This window comes from Amyelois transitella, chromosome 29 (assembly GCF_032362555.1).
Source record: "Amyelois transitella isolate CPQ chromosome 29, ilAmyTran1.1, whole genome shotgun sequence".
NCBI lineage: Eukaryota > Metazoa > Arthropoda > Insecta > Lepidoptera > Pyralidae > Amyelois > Amyelois transitella.
The window spans coordinates 4,356,549-4,373,280 of NC_083532.1; the positions used below are offsets into that span (position 1 = coordinate 4,356,549).

The 16,732-nt window shown below is 35.3% G+C and overlaps 1 protein-coding gene across 1 annotated transcript; it reads right to left on the reverse strand.

Annotated features, from left to right (window-relative positions):
• Positions 1 to 7,933: 7,933 nt before the first annotated feature.
• On the reverse strand, positions 7,934 to 13,729 carry LOC132903741 (homeobox protein invected-like). The gene is made up of 3 exons (XM_060952609.1): positions 12,565 to 13,729; positions 12,092 to 12,214; positions 7,934 to 7,962 (listed from the first exon to the last, which is right to left on the reverse strand). The coding sequence occupies exons 1-3, from the start codon at positions 13,631 to 13,633 to the stop codon at positions 7,934 to 7,936; spliced, it is 1,221 nt and encodes a 406-aa protein (XP_060808592.1). The 5' UTR covers positions 13,634 to 13,729.
• Positions 13,730 to 16,732: the final 3,003 nt, after the last annotated feature.

The following is a 16,732-nucleotide window of genomic DNA, read 5'->3' on the forward strand; positions in this document are numbered from 1 at the left end:
GGCAAAAATGGTTTTATATTACCTCTACGGCGGGCTACAGGTAGGCGTCAACTGACTCCTTAAGCGGTACAGTAGAGATACAAAGGCGTTAATTATATTTTCAAGCGCTAAAAGGGAGGTAAATAGGTGTTTTGTAACGGTCTGAACGCTATTCAAGATCCACAAAGGGGATAAAGTTCTTTCCCGCACGAGGTTTTGATACCCGGAAAATATTGTTTCTAATTTTACGATCTAATAATATATAATACTATTTTCAATGGCTAAAATAATCCTAATGATGTTTATATTAAATAAGAAAAAGTGAAATTGTTTCATGTGCGAAAGGAAGCGTATTTTTGCTGTGAAGGTAAGTACACTGTGAATATGTTACATATTTATTGGCAAATAATTCGAGCGCCCGATGTATGTTGTCTATTTACTGAAAACAAATGTTTTGTCTAATATGGAGTGACACATTTTTCTTGTAAAAAAGTTCTAAAATATTGCCTTATTGATCTTATAATACTATACTAGTAATATAAATACATACTAAAGCAAAATACTTCATGGAAACGTTGTAAATATTTGTTTTTATAACCATAATCTAATATTTCATTATCTTAACATGGCGAGCAAACGAATTTAGGGATCCGTAGTGCTCAAAACTTTAAACCATGTATTGATGATATTATTCACCTGTTAACTGTTTTAGACGAGTAGAATACAAAGAAGTAGGTAGATATAAATTATTATATTGTTTTAACAATTAATATTATATTATGATTTAAATACAATATTAGGTTTATAAACCTGACTATAAGACTATTAAATATCGTGTTTGTTTACAGATAAGACGAAAGCGTATAAAACTTACAAAAAACGCAAAAAAAATGAAAACCCAAAAGTACAAGGAGATGAACAGAGAGTAGAAAATAACAATATTGAAAATGAGGAATGTTCCAGCGCAGACCAGCAGCATTTCGGAAGTGCTGAACACGATCAACTAGAACAGCACTGTCTTCAACTAAATACATATTTAGATACGATGACTTCATGGGAAGCACAAAAATATCGAGCTTGTTCTTCATTTTATAGCCATGAATATGAATAATATTAAATGGTGACAATGACTGAATTTCTTTAATTTCTACAATATCATTATCTTTCGTGAGACAGTATTTATCTTTTGATTTAGTCGATGCGCGATGCGATCTTGCGATTCACTGCTTTCCATAGGAATCTTCATTATCACTTGTAGTAATAGCACAATCATCATTTTAAAAATCATGTACGGAACCTTCAAGCTCAAAGGAAACTCGCACTTCACTGCTTTCCATAGGAAAGAGGACGTATTTTCAATAGGAATAGAGGAGTTCAAAATGCGATAATATTCTCTGATCAATTTCTGCGTATTTCCACCAGTCCTACATTGATTTTTCCAAGTATTTACAACAATTTTTGTTTTTTTTTTGGTTGCGACGCCATTGTCAAAAACAAGTTGTCAATATAAGAAATACAGTAGTGACCTTAAGGCGCTACATTCAGATTACATGTACCTCGATGCGGGCGAGAGGCTCACCCCGCGCGGGGCTCACCCCCGACCACGCTTACCCCGCTAGATCGCCGCTGCACACTGAATAAAGTTTGCGAATGCAATGGAGTCCGCATCAGAATATTTTATTGTTTTTGATACAATAAAATAATTTTACAAAAAAACATACATATATTAAATTACATTATAAGCAATGATATAGTTGCGGATGTATGCAAAAATTTTGTATAAAATGAATAAGTTTGTAATGGTTTTAAAAAAACTACTCGTAATTAATTATTCGATTTCGTTCAATCAAAGGTAATTTACATAGTAATGTATATCATATATTTTTAGGGTTCCGTAGCCAAATGGCTACGGAACCTATGGTTTTCTATATATGGTTTTCTATCTTGGGTTGTCGTTGATGTCGGCGTCGGAATAATGCCATGACTATCTAAGTCCATAATATCAACTGTCGACTCCACACCATCCGCACTTCTCTGTTCGGACATTGTCAACGACGATATCGGAGACAATTTATTTTTCCTAAAAATTAATAACAATCAAATAATGGGATAATGACTGTGATCGTGCCAAATGAAGAAAGCGAAGAAAAGTAAACCCTGCGACGTCTTGCAGCTGAAGAGGTACCCTGAATAATACAGTTACCTAGGAGTAAGTACCTATAGAAAAAGACAGAACAATCATCCAGTAAAAAGTACTGTTTCCGTAGGCAAAGACCAGGGCAACAACTAGTGACAGTATAACCGACGGCGGCGGAGCTGTTGTTTGTTGTTGTTTTATCTATCTATCTACCTACTGCCGCCCCGCCACAAGCCGGTATCAAATGAAATATTTTTCACCTTCAGTGTTTGCGGAGAAAATCTCAGTAGGCATCTATATGTCTATCTATTAGTAAGTGTAATTAGTACCCACCATCTTAATTGTCCCATATGGGAAGCTCTTTCAAGGTTTTTTTTTAACATGCTAACATTTAACATGCTATCATGACTACTGCTATTATACACCTATTTACACTAAACGAAACAAAAAAACTGTATTAAAAACTAACCTAAACTATCTATAATAGGTATATTTCAGAAAGTACCAAAAAAAAAAAAAGTATCAAAATCCACGATCCTAAATACCTACGTAATATCACCCCGTCCGGCGGAAAAGCGACGCGTAAGATTCAGAGATCAACGACACAATTCAATAAGCTGAGCTGACAATTATGTACAGAAATAAATTCAAACAAAATGAATGTGGGAAATTAAATACTTCGCAGAATATTTTTCAACGACGCTCGGAGCGATTGGCACAGGTCCTGCGTCGGAGAATGTGATCCGCGGAGTGAGGCACGCTTACAAAGGATAGCGCTTTATCCCACCCGGTCGTGTAGGAATGAGACAGAGATAAAGTGTCAACACTCTACTGTCCAGTACTATTGTCGCAACAATTTTAATTCCTGTTTTCATCTATTTAGTTTAATTACGTCTAAACAAAACATCTAATCGAAATTTCATCTTCCAGAAGTTATTATTTTTTAATGATCTTCAATTTGGTACAAAATTCAAATTTTAAATCCTTATAGTTTGAGATAAATAATCGAAATCTAGACTTGTGTTCCTGAATTTTTTTGATCGAGGATTTTTGTTCCAATCGTGTTTTCATCTTCCACAAATATAATTGAATATATTTACTTTCATATCCAAAAATATTGAAACGATGCAAGTTATATTTTATGAGAAAAAACCAAGTGAAAATGACCCAAAATCTATGATGTATCGCCTTAAGCGCTATTACTTTACCTTTAGTCACAAAAAAGTAACAATAGTCGCTAGAGGATCTGTTATAGCGAAAAATTATACTCCTATTTGACTTAAGGTAATGCAAGAGAGTTTTGTATAACTTCAAGCATTTGGTTCTATATAAGATTAAATTAACACCATTGTAAGGCTGGCAGCGCTTATTAACGCTATTGTGCAACTTTAGGTTCTTGTAAAGAGTTTAATATCACCTGCATAGCACTTTTGGAGGTAGTAACTAATTCTTATTCTTATTTAGATCTTGGAGTTCTAAGATTCACTTAAAGCTATAACACAAAATGCTGTGCATGTACAACAGTGTTAAGATTTGCCATAATACATCCATAACCTTTAAGCTCGCTTAATTGTCGCGCTTGTAACTCTGTATTATAAGTAGAAGTGATATACGTTACTTGCTTACGCCACTTTATCGCCAAAAGTCATAAGTGCTGCTACTGAAATGCCTTTCTAGCCCACTAAGTAACAAAATAAGCTCTAATCGTCGCCTAAATGTTTGTTGGGTTCCCAGCCCACCGGTTACGAGATCCCTCAATCAGCTCTTTCGACAGTTATCGGTATTAATATTTTTATAGAATTAAACAAAACAACTAATCCTATCTATCTACTACCTATATACATATCTATCACTAGCGGTGCCCGCGACTTCGTCCGCGTGGAATAGTTATTTTGGGCATCATTAAAGGCCTCAAGAATGGATTCACATTTTCTATTATTTCCTCGCTCCTTATAGTTACAGCGTGATATTATATAGCCTAAAGCCTTCCCCGATAAATGGTCTATTCAACACAAAAATTATTTTTCAATTCGAACCAGTAGTTCCTGAGATTAGCGCGTTCAAATAAACAAACAAACTCTTCAGCTTTATAATATTAGTATAGATTTCGCTTCTTTTCAAAACAGGTTTATGACAACAAATCTATTTGAACAAAAATGAATGAAGTACTTTTATATGGCTTCGCTGGAAATTTAATTACGTTTTATCTGTTATCGTGTAAACATTGATATTATTTCCATTTGCCGTGTAGGTACCTACACTGATAGGAAATACTATAAAAAACGAATATTAAATTAATTCCTTTCAGTTTATAGTGAACTTTTTATTTTGACATCGAAGGGTTAAATCTTTTAAAAAAAAAATATTTTTTTTTTGTAAAAATAATAATAAGGCTATTACCGATTTCTTTCTGCAAACAGCTAAAACGCACACATGTTTCATCTTTATCCCTTACGGGGTAAACAGAGCTAATAGTCAAAAGACTGTAAGGCTACAAGGGACAAAGTTAACATTAAAGCCCAGATTCGGAAGTGAAAATGTAAGTAGGTAATTAAAATTTTTATTTGCATACTATGAATACAACAATAGGTCATAAACTTATATAAAGCCCTCGTAGTTTAGCACATACTACTGTCTTCCCCGCAAGGGATATGGAAGAAGGCTGCAGTGTAGTTTGTTCCGCCGCTTCTTCTATACATGCGCTTTGGAAACGGTTGTAGTTATAATTGGATTTCAGTGAAGTGACGTCAATATGTGATACCTTGTATACAATTTTGAAAATAAATCTGTTCTATACTGGCTTGGTTTCAATTTATTAAGTTTGACGGGATAAGGTGGCAAATTAAATGCGCGTGGGTTAGTCGTCACCATGTTTTTTTATCATTATGGAATCTGATGTACGTACTACAAATAAAAACAGCATCGTATCGGTAAAATCACAGAATAGCGCCATCTAGCTCAAATCGGTGGAACTTCATTTCACACGCGAGCAAGCAGAGTATGGACGCTGGGTAATTGCCTGAATATATATATTTTCTTTTGTTTCAGGAACCCTGCAAACGTTTTCATAATATATGCCATAGTTTTAGCTCATGTATATGGCACCAATTACGCCAATAATTGTAAAAATAATATTGAATATCACAAAAATATTGTCAATTGTGTTTGTGTACCTAAAATAATGAAAGTGGACAATGAAATAGCGGAAAAGTGTCCTGGAGGATATGTTTTAAATTACTATTAAATTTAATAATTAAATCCCTTATCTATGCTTTGATAGCAAAACCGTTGGACCGATTCGAACGGAATTTAGTATGCTTATAAAAACTTACAAAATTAAATCCGCTTTCTAACATAGTTCTACTCTAATAACACAAAAATGGGGGGTGAAAGTTTATACATGAAAATAAATAATGCTACCCGTGCGAAGCCGAGTCGGGTCGCTTGTATAGGTATATATATCTAAGGGACAAATCACACACATTGAGCTAGCCACAAAGTAAGTTTGAGACTCGAGTTAAATGATACTAATTCAACGATAACACAAAAAGTCGACTCTGCCTACCGCTCCGGGAAAGAGGCGTAATTTTATGAATATTTAAATAGATATTCTTTAAGAGACTTATTAACTTAGTAAACTAAAAAAAACTCGATATCGATTATCGCCTCCTCCCATCCCTAGCGAAGTATAAAATCCGGATCATTAGTCAATATATTTTTCACTTATTTTGCCCGCTCAGATCTACCGTGAAACGATTTTAGTTTGTTTTTACAAGATTGATGTTCTTTTAATCGCTGTTTTTATGTAAATATATATTTCTTGGTTTTATTTCCTACAGTAATTGATTAATGTTTAATCTGTACTGTTTTATAATTATTATTTGACAGCACTACATATATATATATATATTTTACATTTAACAACAGGTAATTGATAAATGTTTATTATAAACTGTTCTTTAAACTTTATTATTAATTTTTTAATTCTTCATTAAGTCTTTTTAAGACTGTTGGCTCTGTCTATCCCGCAAGGGAGATAGAAGTGATCATATGTATGTATTAATTTTTTACAGTAATGTTTATTAAGGTTTAACAAATAATAATTAAAATTAATTCAAATTAAAAATAAAACTATACTTGTCACTATATGTGTATATATTTTCATACTTGATCTGACTTTGATATGAACCTGATTGTTTTTCTTCGTCTAGACCTACCCCTTACAATATTCCCATTAGCATCTACTTTGATATTTCCTTACTTATACATACATACATACATATAATCACGTCTATATCCCTTGCGGGGTAGAGAGAGCCAACAGGCTTGTAAAGACTGAATGGCCACGTTCAGCTATTTGGCTTAATGATAGAACTGAGATTCAAATAGTTATAGGTTGCTCGCCCATCGCCTAAAAAAGAATCCCAAGTTTGTAAGCCTATCCTTTAGTCGCCTTTTACGACTCCATGGGAAAGAGATGTACTGGTCCTATTCTTTTTTTGTATTAGTGCCGGGAACTATACGGTATAAATTATGTTAAGTTAGGTTAGGTTTTAGATTAGGTTAGGTTTATACGGAGAGGGACCACATGATTTGAATGTGCTATCTCACCATAAGTTCACATCATTTTCACACACGATGTTTCCATCGAATGCAGCAGCTTCGTGTGTGGCGGTAATCAAAATAGTCACGTCTCATCCCTTGCGGGCTAGACCGAGCCAACAGTCTTGAAAAGACTGACAGGCCACGTTCAGCTTTTTGGCTCGATGATAGAATTGAGATTCAAATAGTAAAAATAAATGTGGGTTCATGTTAAGAAAAATCCAATCTGACTTGTTGAATGCATCCCATCACAATTTGTCCCCCTACAAGGGAACCACGGCATAAGATGATAGTGCAAGAATTACAATTTGTAATGCCGAAACGTATGTTCGTGGGGAGGGAACTAGGGATGGGTGTAAGATGTAAGTAGTTAAATTTATATCGATATTTATTTGTGACATATTATTAAATGTAAAAAATAATATTGATTGTTTAGTAAAAAAAGTGGTTCAAAATTGTGTAAAATTAGAAAAAAGGAATGAAAAGCATGAGTGGAAAATTAGTGGTTAATTACATAGAACTCATTGGAAGAAATTAAAATACTGTGAAATTAAAAAAGTAACGAAGAGGAGGAAGTATTTTTTCCAGTCTTCAACGCAAATATTTCATTTGCTGAAAAAATATAATTTCCATAAAAATATTTATTCAAGAACTTACTTCGAGGCTAACTCAATCTGTATTATCTGTCCCAAACGTATACGACATATTTATGAATTTAATAAAAAAAAAACCATTAAGTGAACAGCTAGTTTAACATAAATTTTAGGTTATGAAAGGTGTTATGCACGTGTACCGGACAACTCCATTGAAAAAAAACTAAAAAAACCTTATCAAACACATCTGCTTCTATTAAAAATTAATTGGCGTTACATTACATTCGTACTAAGCGTTTATGAAGCTTCTTATATTCATTATAATTCTGTTGTCATTGCCATTACTAGTACATAAGAGTAATGGTAAATTCAGATGATGGTCATTTTAATATATACTATGAACTTTCGTATCTATTAGAAAGCAATAATAATTGTAATTTATGTGTAACGTTAATTACATTTGTTTTCTATCATTAAAACTGATATTGAAATAATTCCATAATTATTTGATGATTACTGAAGTTTAGTTTAAATTCTTTTAGTTTTATTCCGTCATCAGCATAACAATAATGGATAACGCCAGGAAGATGATGATGAGAATATATAACAACAAAGCAGCATATCACACTAAATTTCTAAACTTATTCCTTACTGTAAATAATCATAAACCACTGAAAATACTAAGAAGTCGTTTAAATACGTTTTATTTCAGAAAAAACATTTTTTTTATATACGGGACAAATTACACAGCCACAGTTAGCCTTGAAGTAAGTTCGAGACTTGTGTTACGAGATACTAACTCAACGATACGATTTTATAATAAATACTTATATAGATAAACATCTAAGACCCATGCCAATCAGAAAAAGTTCTTTTCTCATCATGCCCTGACCGGGATTCGAACCCGGGACCTCCTGTGTCAAAGATAAGCGTACTACCGCTGCGCCACAGATGCCTTCTAATTATAAAAACTTAGCCAATTAAGTGATTCCTTTTTAAATATCATACTATTAAGGACAATTGCACCCAGTAGTTCTAGAAAATGAGTTTATCGAAGCTAAAACCACAATAACTAGACTTGTTTGTTAATTAACCGAGGTGATACGTAATTACGTATAAAAGGAGGAATAATCAATAATAATAGTTGGCACTGACGTACGTGAGTCTTGTTACTGTAATGAATAATGCGCCATTTTAACTAAAGCGATATTTTTAACATTTCAAGTGCAAATTATACACATGACACCGTTTAATTTATACACCTGCTTATAAAAGGTACTTGCTAGTTTATTTTGTGGTTTTCAATATAGTATAGTGAGACCATTCGTATGTCAAAACTGTATAAGCATTATATGAGCTTGCGTGTAACCTTAGATGTCATATTGATTACCATCAGATAGATTGAGATAAATAAACTTCTTTTTTTTAAACTAAAAAAAAATTAATTTAATGATCTCTTTTAGTCTTTAAGACTGAAAGCTTTGAGCCTTTGAGCGAGATTTACTTGGGACAAATATACATTTTTTGTATAAATATATGCATGTTTGTGTGTTTGTAACGCAATAACTTTTAAATCGTTGGTCTGATATTGATGAAATTTATAAAATCTTGTCTAAGATATCTGAGTTTTTATGATATTTACAATTTTCTAGATAATGAAAGTGTTCTCGAAGTCTAATTTCGCAGCAAACAAGTAGTAAACTAAATTAAATGTCCTAATATTTATGTTGATGACTTAAAAAATTCAAATATTACGTCACACACTTTAAAAATGTACATAAAAAATTAACAAAAGAATGATAATAACGAATAAAAAATACATTTCGTTTTTCTACTTTATTTCAACTTATATCGACAGTATCTATGACAAGTGTCGACACATTCCCATCACTACCGACCTATTTCGAGAACCCGCCATTAATATTTATGAATTGCTCATGCCAAATGGTTCCTAATTTGATTACACAGAAGTCTGTTTGGGAATCTGTGGTGAGATGATAATGTATTGTAGTTTTTAACCGACTGCAGAAAGGAGGTTGTTGATATTAGATTTCCGATTTACAATAGTGGATTAACATTAATATTAATCCTTAAATATTTTGTTTAATTTAAGTTATGATTAATTAAAATTGAACTTAGAAAGATGAGCACAGTCTATAATAATCAATAGTACTTAGTTTTTGTTTTTTTTTTTTACTTTTCAAATATTTTATTTGATGATTTAGGTGGGATGAATATAAAAAACAATATACAATTTTACGCTTTTTAAAATATAGTATCGTTGAGTTAGTATCTCGTAACAGAAGTCTAGAACTTACTTCGAGGCTAACTCAATCAGTGTAATTTGTCCCGTATATATTTATTTATTTATATTTATTTATTTGTAACACGAGCAGAGCCGCGCTTGGAAGCTACCACAGTTGAACCACACAAGACATAGGTACAATTACGTAACAAAAAACATACATACATATGGTCACGTCTATATCCCTTGCGGGGTAGACAGAGCCAACAGTCTTGAAAAGACTGAATGGCCACGTTCAGCTATTTGGCTTAACGATAGAATTGAGATTCAACTAGTGACAGGTTGCTAGCCCATCGCCTAAAAAAGAATCCCAAGTTTTTAAGCCTATCCCTTAGTCGCCTTTTACGACATCCATGGGAAAGAGATGGAGTGGTCCTATTCTTTTTTGTATTGGTGCCGGGAGCCACACGGCACTAAACAAGAATTATATACAATAATATATACCTACTTCACTAGCTGCGCCCCGAGGCTTCGCTACAATACGAATTTCGGGATAAAAAGGACTTAATATCCAGGTTAGATTCAACCCGTACTAAATTTTTGTGTATACAATACACATATTTGTAAATACAATACACATATCCACAAATCTTTACAAACTTTGGCGTTCAAAAAAATATAACCAAGATCAGTTCACTCTTTTGCTAAGGGGAAAATCTACCCCTAAAATCGCTCGCCAATTTTAACCCCCTATCACAAAATTAATATAGTCCCGTTACGGTTATTTAATGGACCAAACATCCCTTAACACCCCTGTTCGTTGGTAGATAAAGGGAAAACATTTATTACTATTAACTGCCATGGGTGCTGCGGAAGATTATATAAGTATTTCAATTGTTTTTTTATGAAGTGTTCGTGCCGTGTGGTTCCCGGCACCAATACAAGAAAGAATAGGACCACTCTATTTCTTTCCCATGGATGTCGTAAAAGGCGACTAAGGGATAGGCTTACAAACTTGGGATTCTTTTTTAGTCGATGGGCTAACAACCTGTCACTATTTGAATCTCAATTCTATCATTAAGCCAAATAGCTGAACGTGGTCATTCAGTCTTTTCAAGACTGTTGGCTATGTCTACCCCGCAAGGGACATAGACGTGACCATATGTATGTATGTAATGAAGTGTTCAAATTATCGGTATACATATATTACTATTCTACTACTAACTTTTAAGTAGGTATATTATAAATGCGAAAGTTCGTGAGTATGTCATGGTGTCAGTATGGATGTTTGTTACTTTTTCACACAAAAAACTACTGAACCGATTACGATTTAATTTGGTATGTAGGTAGCTGAAGACCCATTTTTATCTCGTTATACTTTTTATCCCGGAGTTCCCGCGGGATTGATACCACGCGTACGAAGTCGCGGGCGGCCTTTAGTATAAAATAAATCTAATCAATATGTTAACGGCCGAACCCGATAACAGAATTACTTTTGTATAAGCAAACTAGTTTAACCAGTACGAATTACACTGCAGGATTTTTAACCGAAAGTCAATTAAAATATAAATTACTAGCTGTGCCCGCGACTTCGTCCACGTGGAATAGTTATTTTGGGCATCATTGAAGCCCTCAAGGGTGAATAATTTTCCGCGTTTTTTTTTTCACATTCTCCATTATTTCTTCGCTCCTAAAAGTTGCAGCGTAATGTTATATAGCCTAAAGCCTTCCTCGATAAATGGTCTATTCAACACAAAAATAATTTTTCAATTCGAACCAGAAGTTTCTTATATTAGCGCGTTCAAACAAACAAACTCTTCAGCTTTATAATATTAGTATAGATAAATTCTACACAGTGGACGATTGTAAGTCATTGATAGAATAGAATAGATTTATTTTCAAAATTGGATACAAGGTATCACTTATTGACGTCACATCACTTAAATCTAATTATAACGACTACCGCTTCCAAAGCGCATGTGTAGAAGAAGCGGCGGAACAAACTACACTGCAGCATTTTCATCGGACGTCAATATACAAATGTAGATCTCTTAAATCTGAATCATGGACGAATGCGCATTGTCTACATTAAAAAAATTCAACACATAAAGAATTTTTTCAATTCGAACCACAAGTACCTGAGATTAGCGCGTTCAAACAAACAAACTCTTCAGCTTTATAATATTAGTAGGTATAGATAAATCTACACAGTGGACGATTGTAAGTCATTGATAGAATAGAATAGATTTATTTTCAAAATTGGATACAAGGTATCACTTATTAACGTCACATCACTTAAATCTAATTATAACTACTACCGCTTCCAAAGCGCATGTGTAGAAGAAGCGGCGGAACAAACTACACTGCAGCATTTTCATCGGACGTCAAACTGAATCATGGACGAATGCACATTGTCTACATTAAAAAAATTCAACACATGAAGAATTTTTTCAATTCGAACCACAAGTACCTGAGATTAGCGCGTTCAAACAAACACTCTCTTCAGCTTTATAATATTAGTATAGATAAATCTACACAGTTGACGATTGTAAATCAATGATAACAAAGAATACTCACCGGAACTGGGCCGGTCACTGTACCTGGTACAGTAGACCCACGCGGGCCACACCATGGGACCGTCGCCGCTTGTCGTGGTGCCTGCAACAGATACAAATATTCATCACCTTCTTGATGAGTCAGATAGCCGCAGTGGCGAGAGCGTTTGAAGCGATTACGCATGGTAAGCAACCATGTTTGCAGTCCTCATTCGGATGGGTGACTGGTAAAGACACTAATTTTTCTAAAGCTTCTTGTGCTAGAAGAAAGCACATTGCAAAAAGCTAGCTGAACTTGGCCATTAAGTCTTTTCAAGACTGTTGTTGGCTCTGTCTGCCCCGCAAGGGATAAAAACATGGTTGTATGTATGTATGTAGGTAATCATTCTGCTATAATTATGATTAATATAAATTAAAAAGATATAATAAATTGAAATGTCTAAATCATATTACCTGTGGCAGAACTTTGGTTACTCCCACTATCCTCCCCTTTCGACAAATCTATCGCCCCTCCCTTCTCCGACGGCTTCACTTCCGGCACTCTAGACTCCACTTCCGGTTTGGGTACACTGCATCCAATCACAGAAACATCTTTAACAGCCTTACTCTCAAACTGTCTAGCTTTCAAATTTTTCCTCTTATTCAGCGGATCAGTGATACGCCTCCCGAAATCAGCTTTCAAAATATTATCTATGCTAAATTTGAGACAATTCTGATTTATGAAATCTCTAGATTCTTCAGGAGATTTCGGATAATTCAGTCTCCTGTTTTCATCAGTTCTTGTGTTCCTTAATTCTTGAGTTTGCGTTTTGCGAACACCGAAATTTAGGGCGTATTGCTGATTCACATTTACATTTGACTGCGGCGCTGTCATCCTATTCAGTCCGTTAATTCCTGACTTCAGATCAACCTGGTTGATCAAAGGGTTCTGGAATATCATAGGTTGATTAAGGAACATGAGCGGATTTGGGGTAATTGGACTAGGTCTTAATAACAACGGCTGGTTTATATTCAAATTTTGGCTCAACTGTGATATAGCGTTGAGATGTGTCTGTATATGTTTAAAAGAGGTCAGTCCTTGTTCATCTTGGGATTTTTCCCCCTCAAAACTGGACATGGGAGCCTCATTACCCACCGACAAAACTGTGTCGTCGCTACAACAGGAATTATCGTCTACACTGATTTCAGCTCTTGTGTCATTTGTTCTATCATCATCATCCAGTTGCGGGCTAACGCTGGCAGAATTTCTAGAACTTTCTACATTGTCTTCGTAATTGGGCGTGCTTTGAAGCAACTTGTCTGTCGAGAAGACATTCTCTGGGCTGTTGCTGTCCCTCTCTTTCTTTAGCACGTTCTGTATGGAAAAAGAGGATGTGTGTATGTTTCTTTCTTCTTGCTTTTCATCGTCATGGTATTCTGGGCTAGTAGTGTCTCTGGTGTTGGGAGAATAAGGTTCGTCATCGCTTTCTTGGATTTTAATTCTGGAGTCCTGTAGATGCACGTTGGAGGAGACCGCCGCCATCTTGGATGCGATTTGTTACGCCATCTAGGGACAAAAAGGGAAAACTTAGCACACGTTACTAAAAGCGTTATTTTATCAACAAGAATCTTGATAAAAATAAAGCCAGCTACTACTCTTCCCGAGAAGATAGTAAAGGTCGATCGAAGGAGTGGCTTATAAACTTGGAATTTTTCTTCTAGACTATAGGTTATCAACCTATCACAATCTGAATCTCTGATTGCTCTACATATCTCTGCTTTAAGGTGCGATCCTACGAATTAAGAAAGAACAATATACATAGGTACATACGTACATATAATCACGTCTATATCCCTTGCGGGGTAGACAAGAGCCAATAGTCTTGAAAAGACTGACAGGCCACGTTTAGCTGTGTGGTTAAAACAATAAATTGACATGCTGCGCTGGATGTGTGGAGTATCACGGAAGAACCTCGTGAGGAACTCCTGTATCCGCGGCATGTTTTCGGCATTCATGTTCGCGACATAGCAGACAAAATGCAGGAGAGCTGGCTATGCTGGTATGGCCAGGTTTGAAGACCAAATGCCTGATCATGCCGCCTCCGCCGTGCTCAGGTCGAAGGGGCAAGCCGAAGAGATTTAGCGTCGTAAAAGATGATACATATACATACATACAATCACGTCTTTATCCTTTGCGGGGTGGACAGAGCCAACAGTCTTGAAAAGACCGATGGACCACTTTCAGCCGCCTGGCTCAATGATAGAATTGAGAGACAAATAGTGCAGGTTGCTGGCCCATCGCCTAAAATAAGAATCCCGAGTTTATAAGCCTATCCCTCAGTCGCCTTTTACGACATCCATGGGAACGAGATGGAGTGGTCCTTTTTTTTTATTGGTGTGGAGAACCATACGGCACTGAAAAGATAAAAGATACACACGGTAAAAGATGATACGCGAAAAAATGAACTGATAACAGAGGACGCCGAAAACTGGACTGTATGAAGAGAGAAAAGTCTGAAAGCGGACCCCGGGCCCCGAAACACTGCTGTGGAGGGTGCGACCGGGAACACGCATAGATGAAATACTGAGACACAGAATTAAAAAAACCCGAAACTGCCGAGCTTGCATGAAGAGAGTTATGAATGTGGATGAAGCGAAGGAAATATGCAGAGATCGTGATAAGTGGAAAGAGGTAGTCTCTGCCTGCCCCTCCGGGAAAGAGGCGTGATTTTATGTATGTATGTATGTAGAATTAAAAAAAAAAATAAACCGCGTATTTTTCTCGAATTTTTGTTGTTGTTTAAAAAGTTACATTCAAAATTGGAATACAGGTGGCCAGTGTCAACCGCGACATGACCAGCGGTGCCAATCCCAACGATCAGTGTTACCAACCCCCCAATAATTATGAAATGTTATCGCGATGCCGCGAAAACCGCCGGTTGCTAAACGAGATGAGTGCAACGATTGTGAAAGTTGCTCTACTTCGAATTTTGAATGCTGGCTTTTGCGCGCCATCTTGTTCTCGTGGGAATTTAATATAATAATCATGTGAATGAGTGGAAACTTTTGGGAACGTGGTTTTTGTAAGATGCTTGAATAACTAAGGTAAAAATATATATAATTATATAGGCCGCCCGCGACTTCGTCCGCATGGAAACCCTATCGATCCCGCGGGAACTCCGGAATAAAAAGTATATTTTATTCTGAGTCTTCAGCTACCTACATACCAAATTTCATCGGAATCGGTTAATAGTTTTTGCGTGAAAGAGTAAACATCCATACTGACATCCTGACATACTCACAAACTTTCGCATTTATAATATTAGTAGGATATATAATTTTTTTTTCCATTTAGGATGAACTTCATAGAATTTGGCACTGGTTATACACAATTATGATAACAGCTAACTTAGAATGTAAGAAATTAATCCTTCCATTATTCCACAAGTGAGAAAAAGAGGTACGTAATAGTGCTACAATCGGTTCAAGTATTATAAACGATAGTTTCTTGTAATTAATAATTTTATAAGTCTATTACTTTCGAACAGATTAAAGTTACGACGAAATCACCTCGTATTACAAATTTCACGCCATTAGAAGTATACAACAACTTTCTCTGCAAATTATAAGCTTTGAAATTGTTTATAACAGCCGCGTGGTTCTCGGTAACAATAGAAAAAAGAATAGGACCACTCCATCTCTTTTCTATGGATGTCGTAAACGGCGACTAAGGGATAGGCTTATATACTTGTAATTCCTCTTTAAGGCGATCGGCTAGCAACCTGTCACTGTTTGAATCTGAATTCTATCATTGAGCCGGATAGCTGTGCGTGGCCTTTCAGTCTTTTGATGACTGTTAGCTCTGTCTACCCCGCAGGGGATGTGGACGTGATTGTATGTTATATGTTGTTTACAACAAAACCGAAGAAACCCAGTTAAACGTGATCATTCTAAATCCTAAACCAAAATATCTACTTGTTTTTCATTACACAAGTCAAAACAGAATAAACAATCGTAAATTTTCCGACCAACAACAAAATAATCTAAATACATAAATAAATTTTCTTTAAAATAAACATAGTAGAGTTACTTTACATGCGCGTGAGACCACACACGTCGAACGCATGCGCACAAGAGGCATTCAGTTAATCTGTGACCAAAGTTATCTCACACTGCTCCTTCATAGCGAAATAAACCTTATCCCCACATCAATAAGACTTGTTACAAGTACACAAATTAACTTGGCACTACTAAAGGGCTTCACCAATTTATTCCCGATACAATTTAATCGATTCCCAACTCTATAATCATAGTGTTAAGGTCCATTAGAAACGTTTTGTTTGTACGTGTTAAATTGTAGAGAAATTGATGTTTTATTTCAGCATCACGATTTCGCAATTTAAAGACATGTTCGTTATTTGTTGAGATATATACTAGTTGGTTACTGCGGGTTCACCTATTTTATGGTTTAATTTCTATGGAAATTTGTGTGTAAGCAGAAACAAAACGTTTTCTTTTAGGCGTTAGGCTCAACCTATCAAAATCAATTTCAAATTCAAAATTATATTACTTACTTACTACTACGATACTTTATACATACGGGGTTGCGGCATTGCGGGGTAGACAGAGCTAACAGTCTTTA

Coding starts and splice junctions, on each gene's coding strand:
- LOC132903741 (XM_060952609.1), bottom strand. CDS start 13,633: ATGGCGGCGGTCTCCTCCAACGTGCATCTACAGGACTCCAGAATTAAA. Junction 12,215..12,564: donor TAACCAAAGTTCTGCCACAG/GTAATATGATTT, acceptor TATCTGTTGCAG/GCACCACGACAAGCGGCGAC. Junction 7,963..12,091: donor GATTTACAATCGTCAACTGT/GTAGATTTATCT, acceptor GATTATTTACAG/TAAGGAATAAGTTTAGAAAT.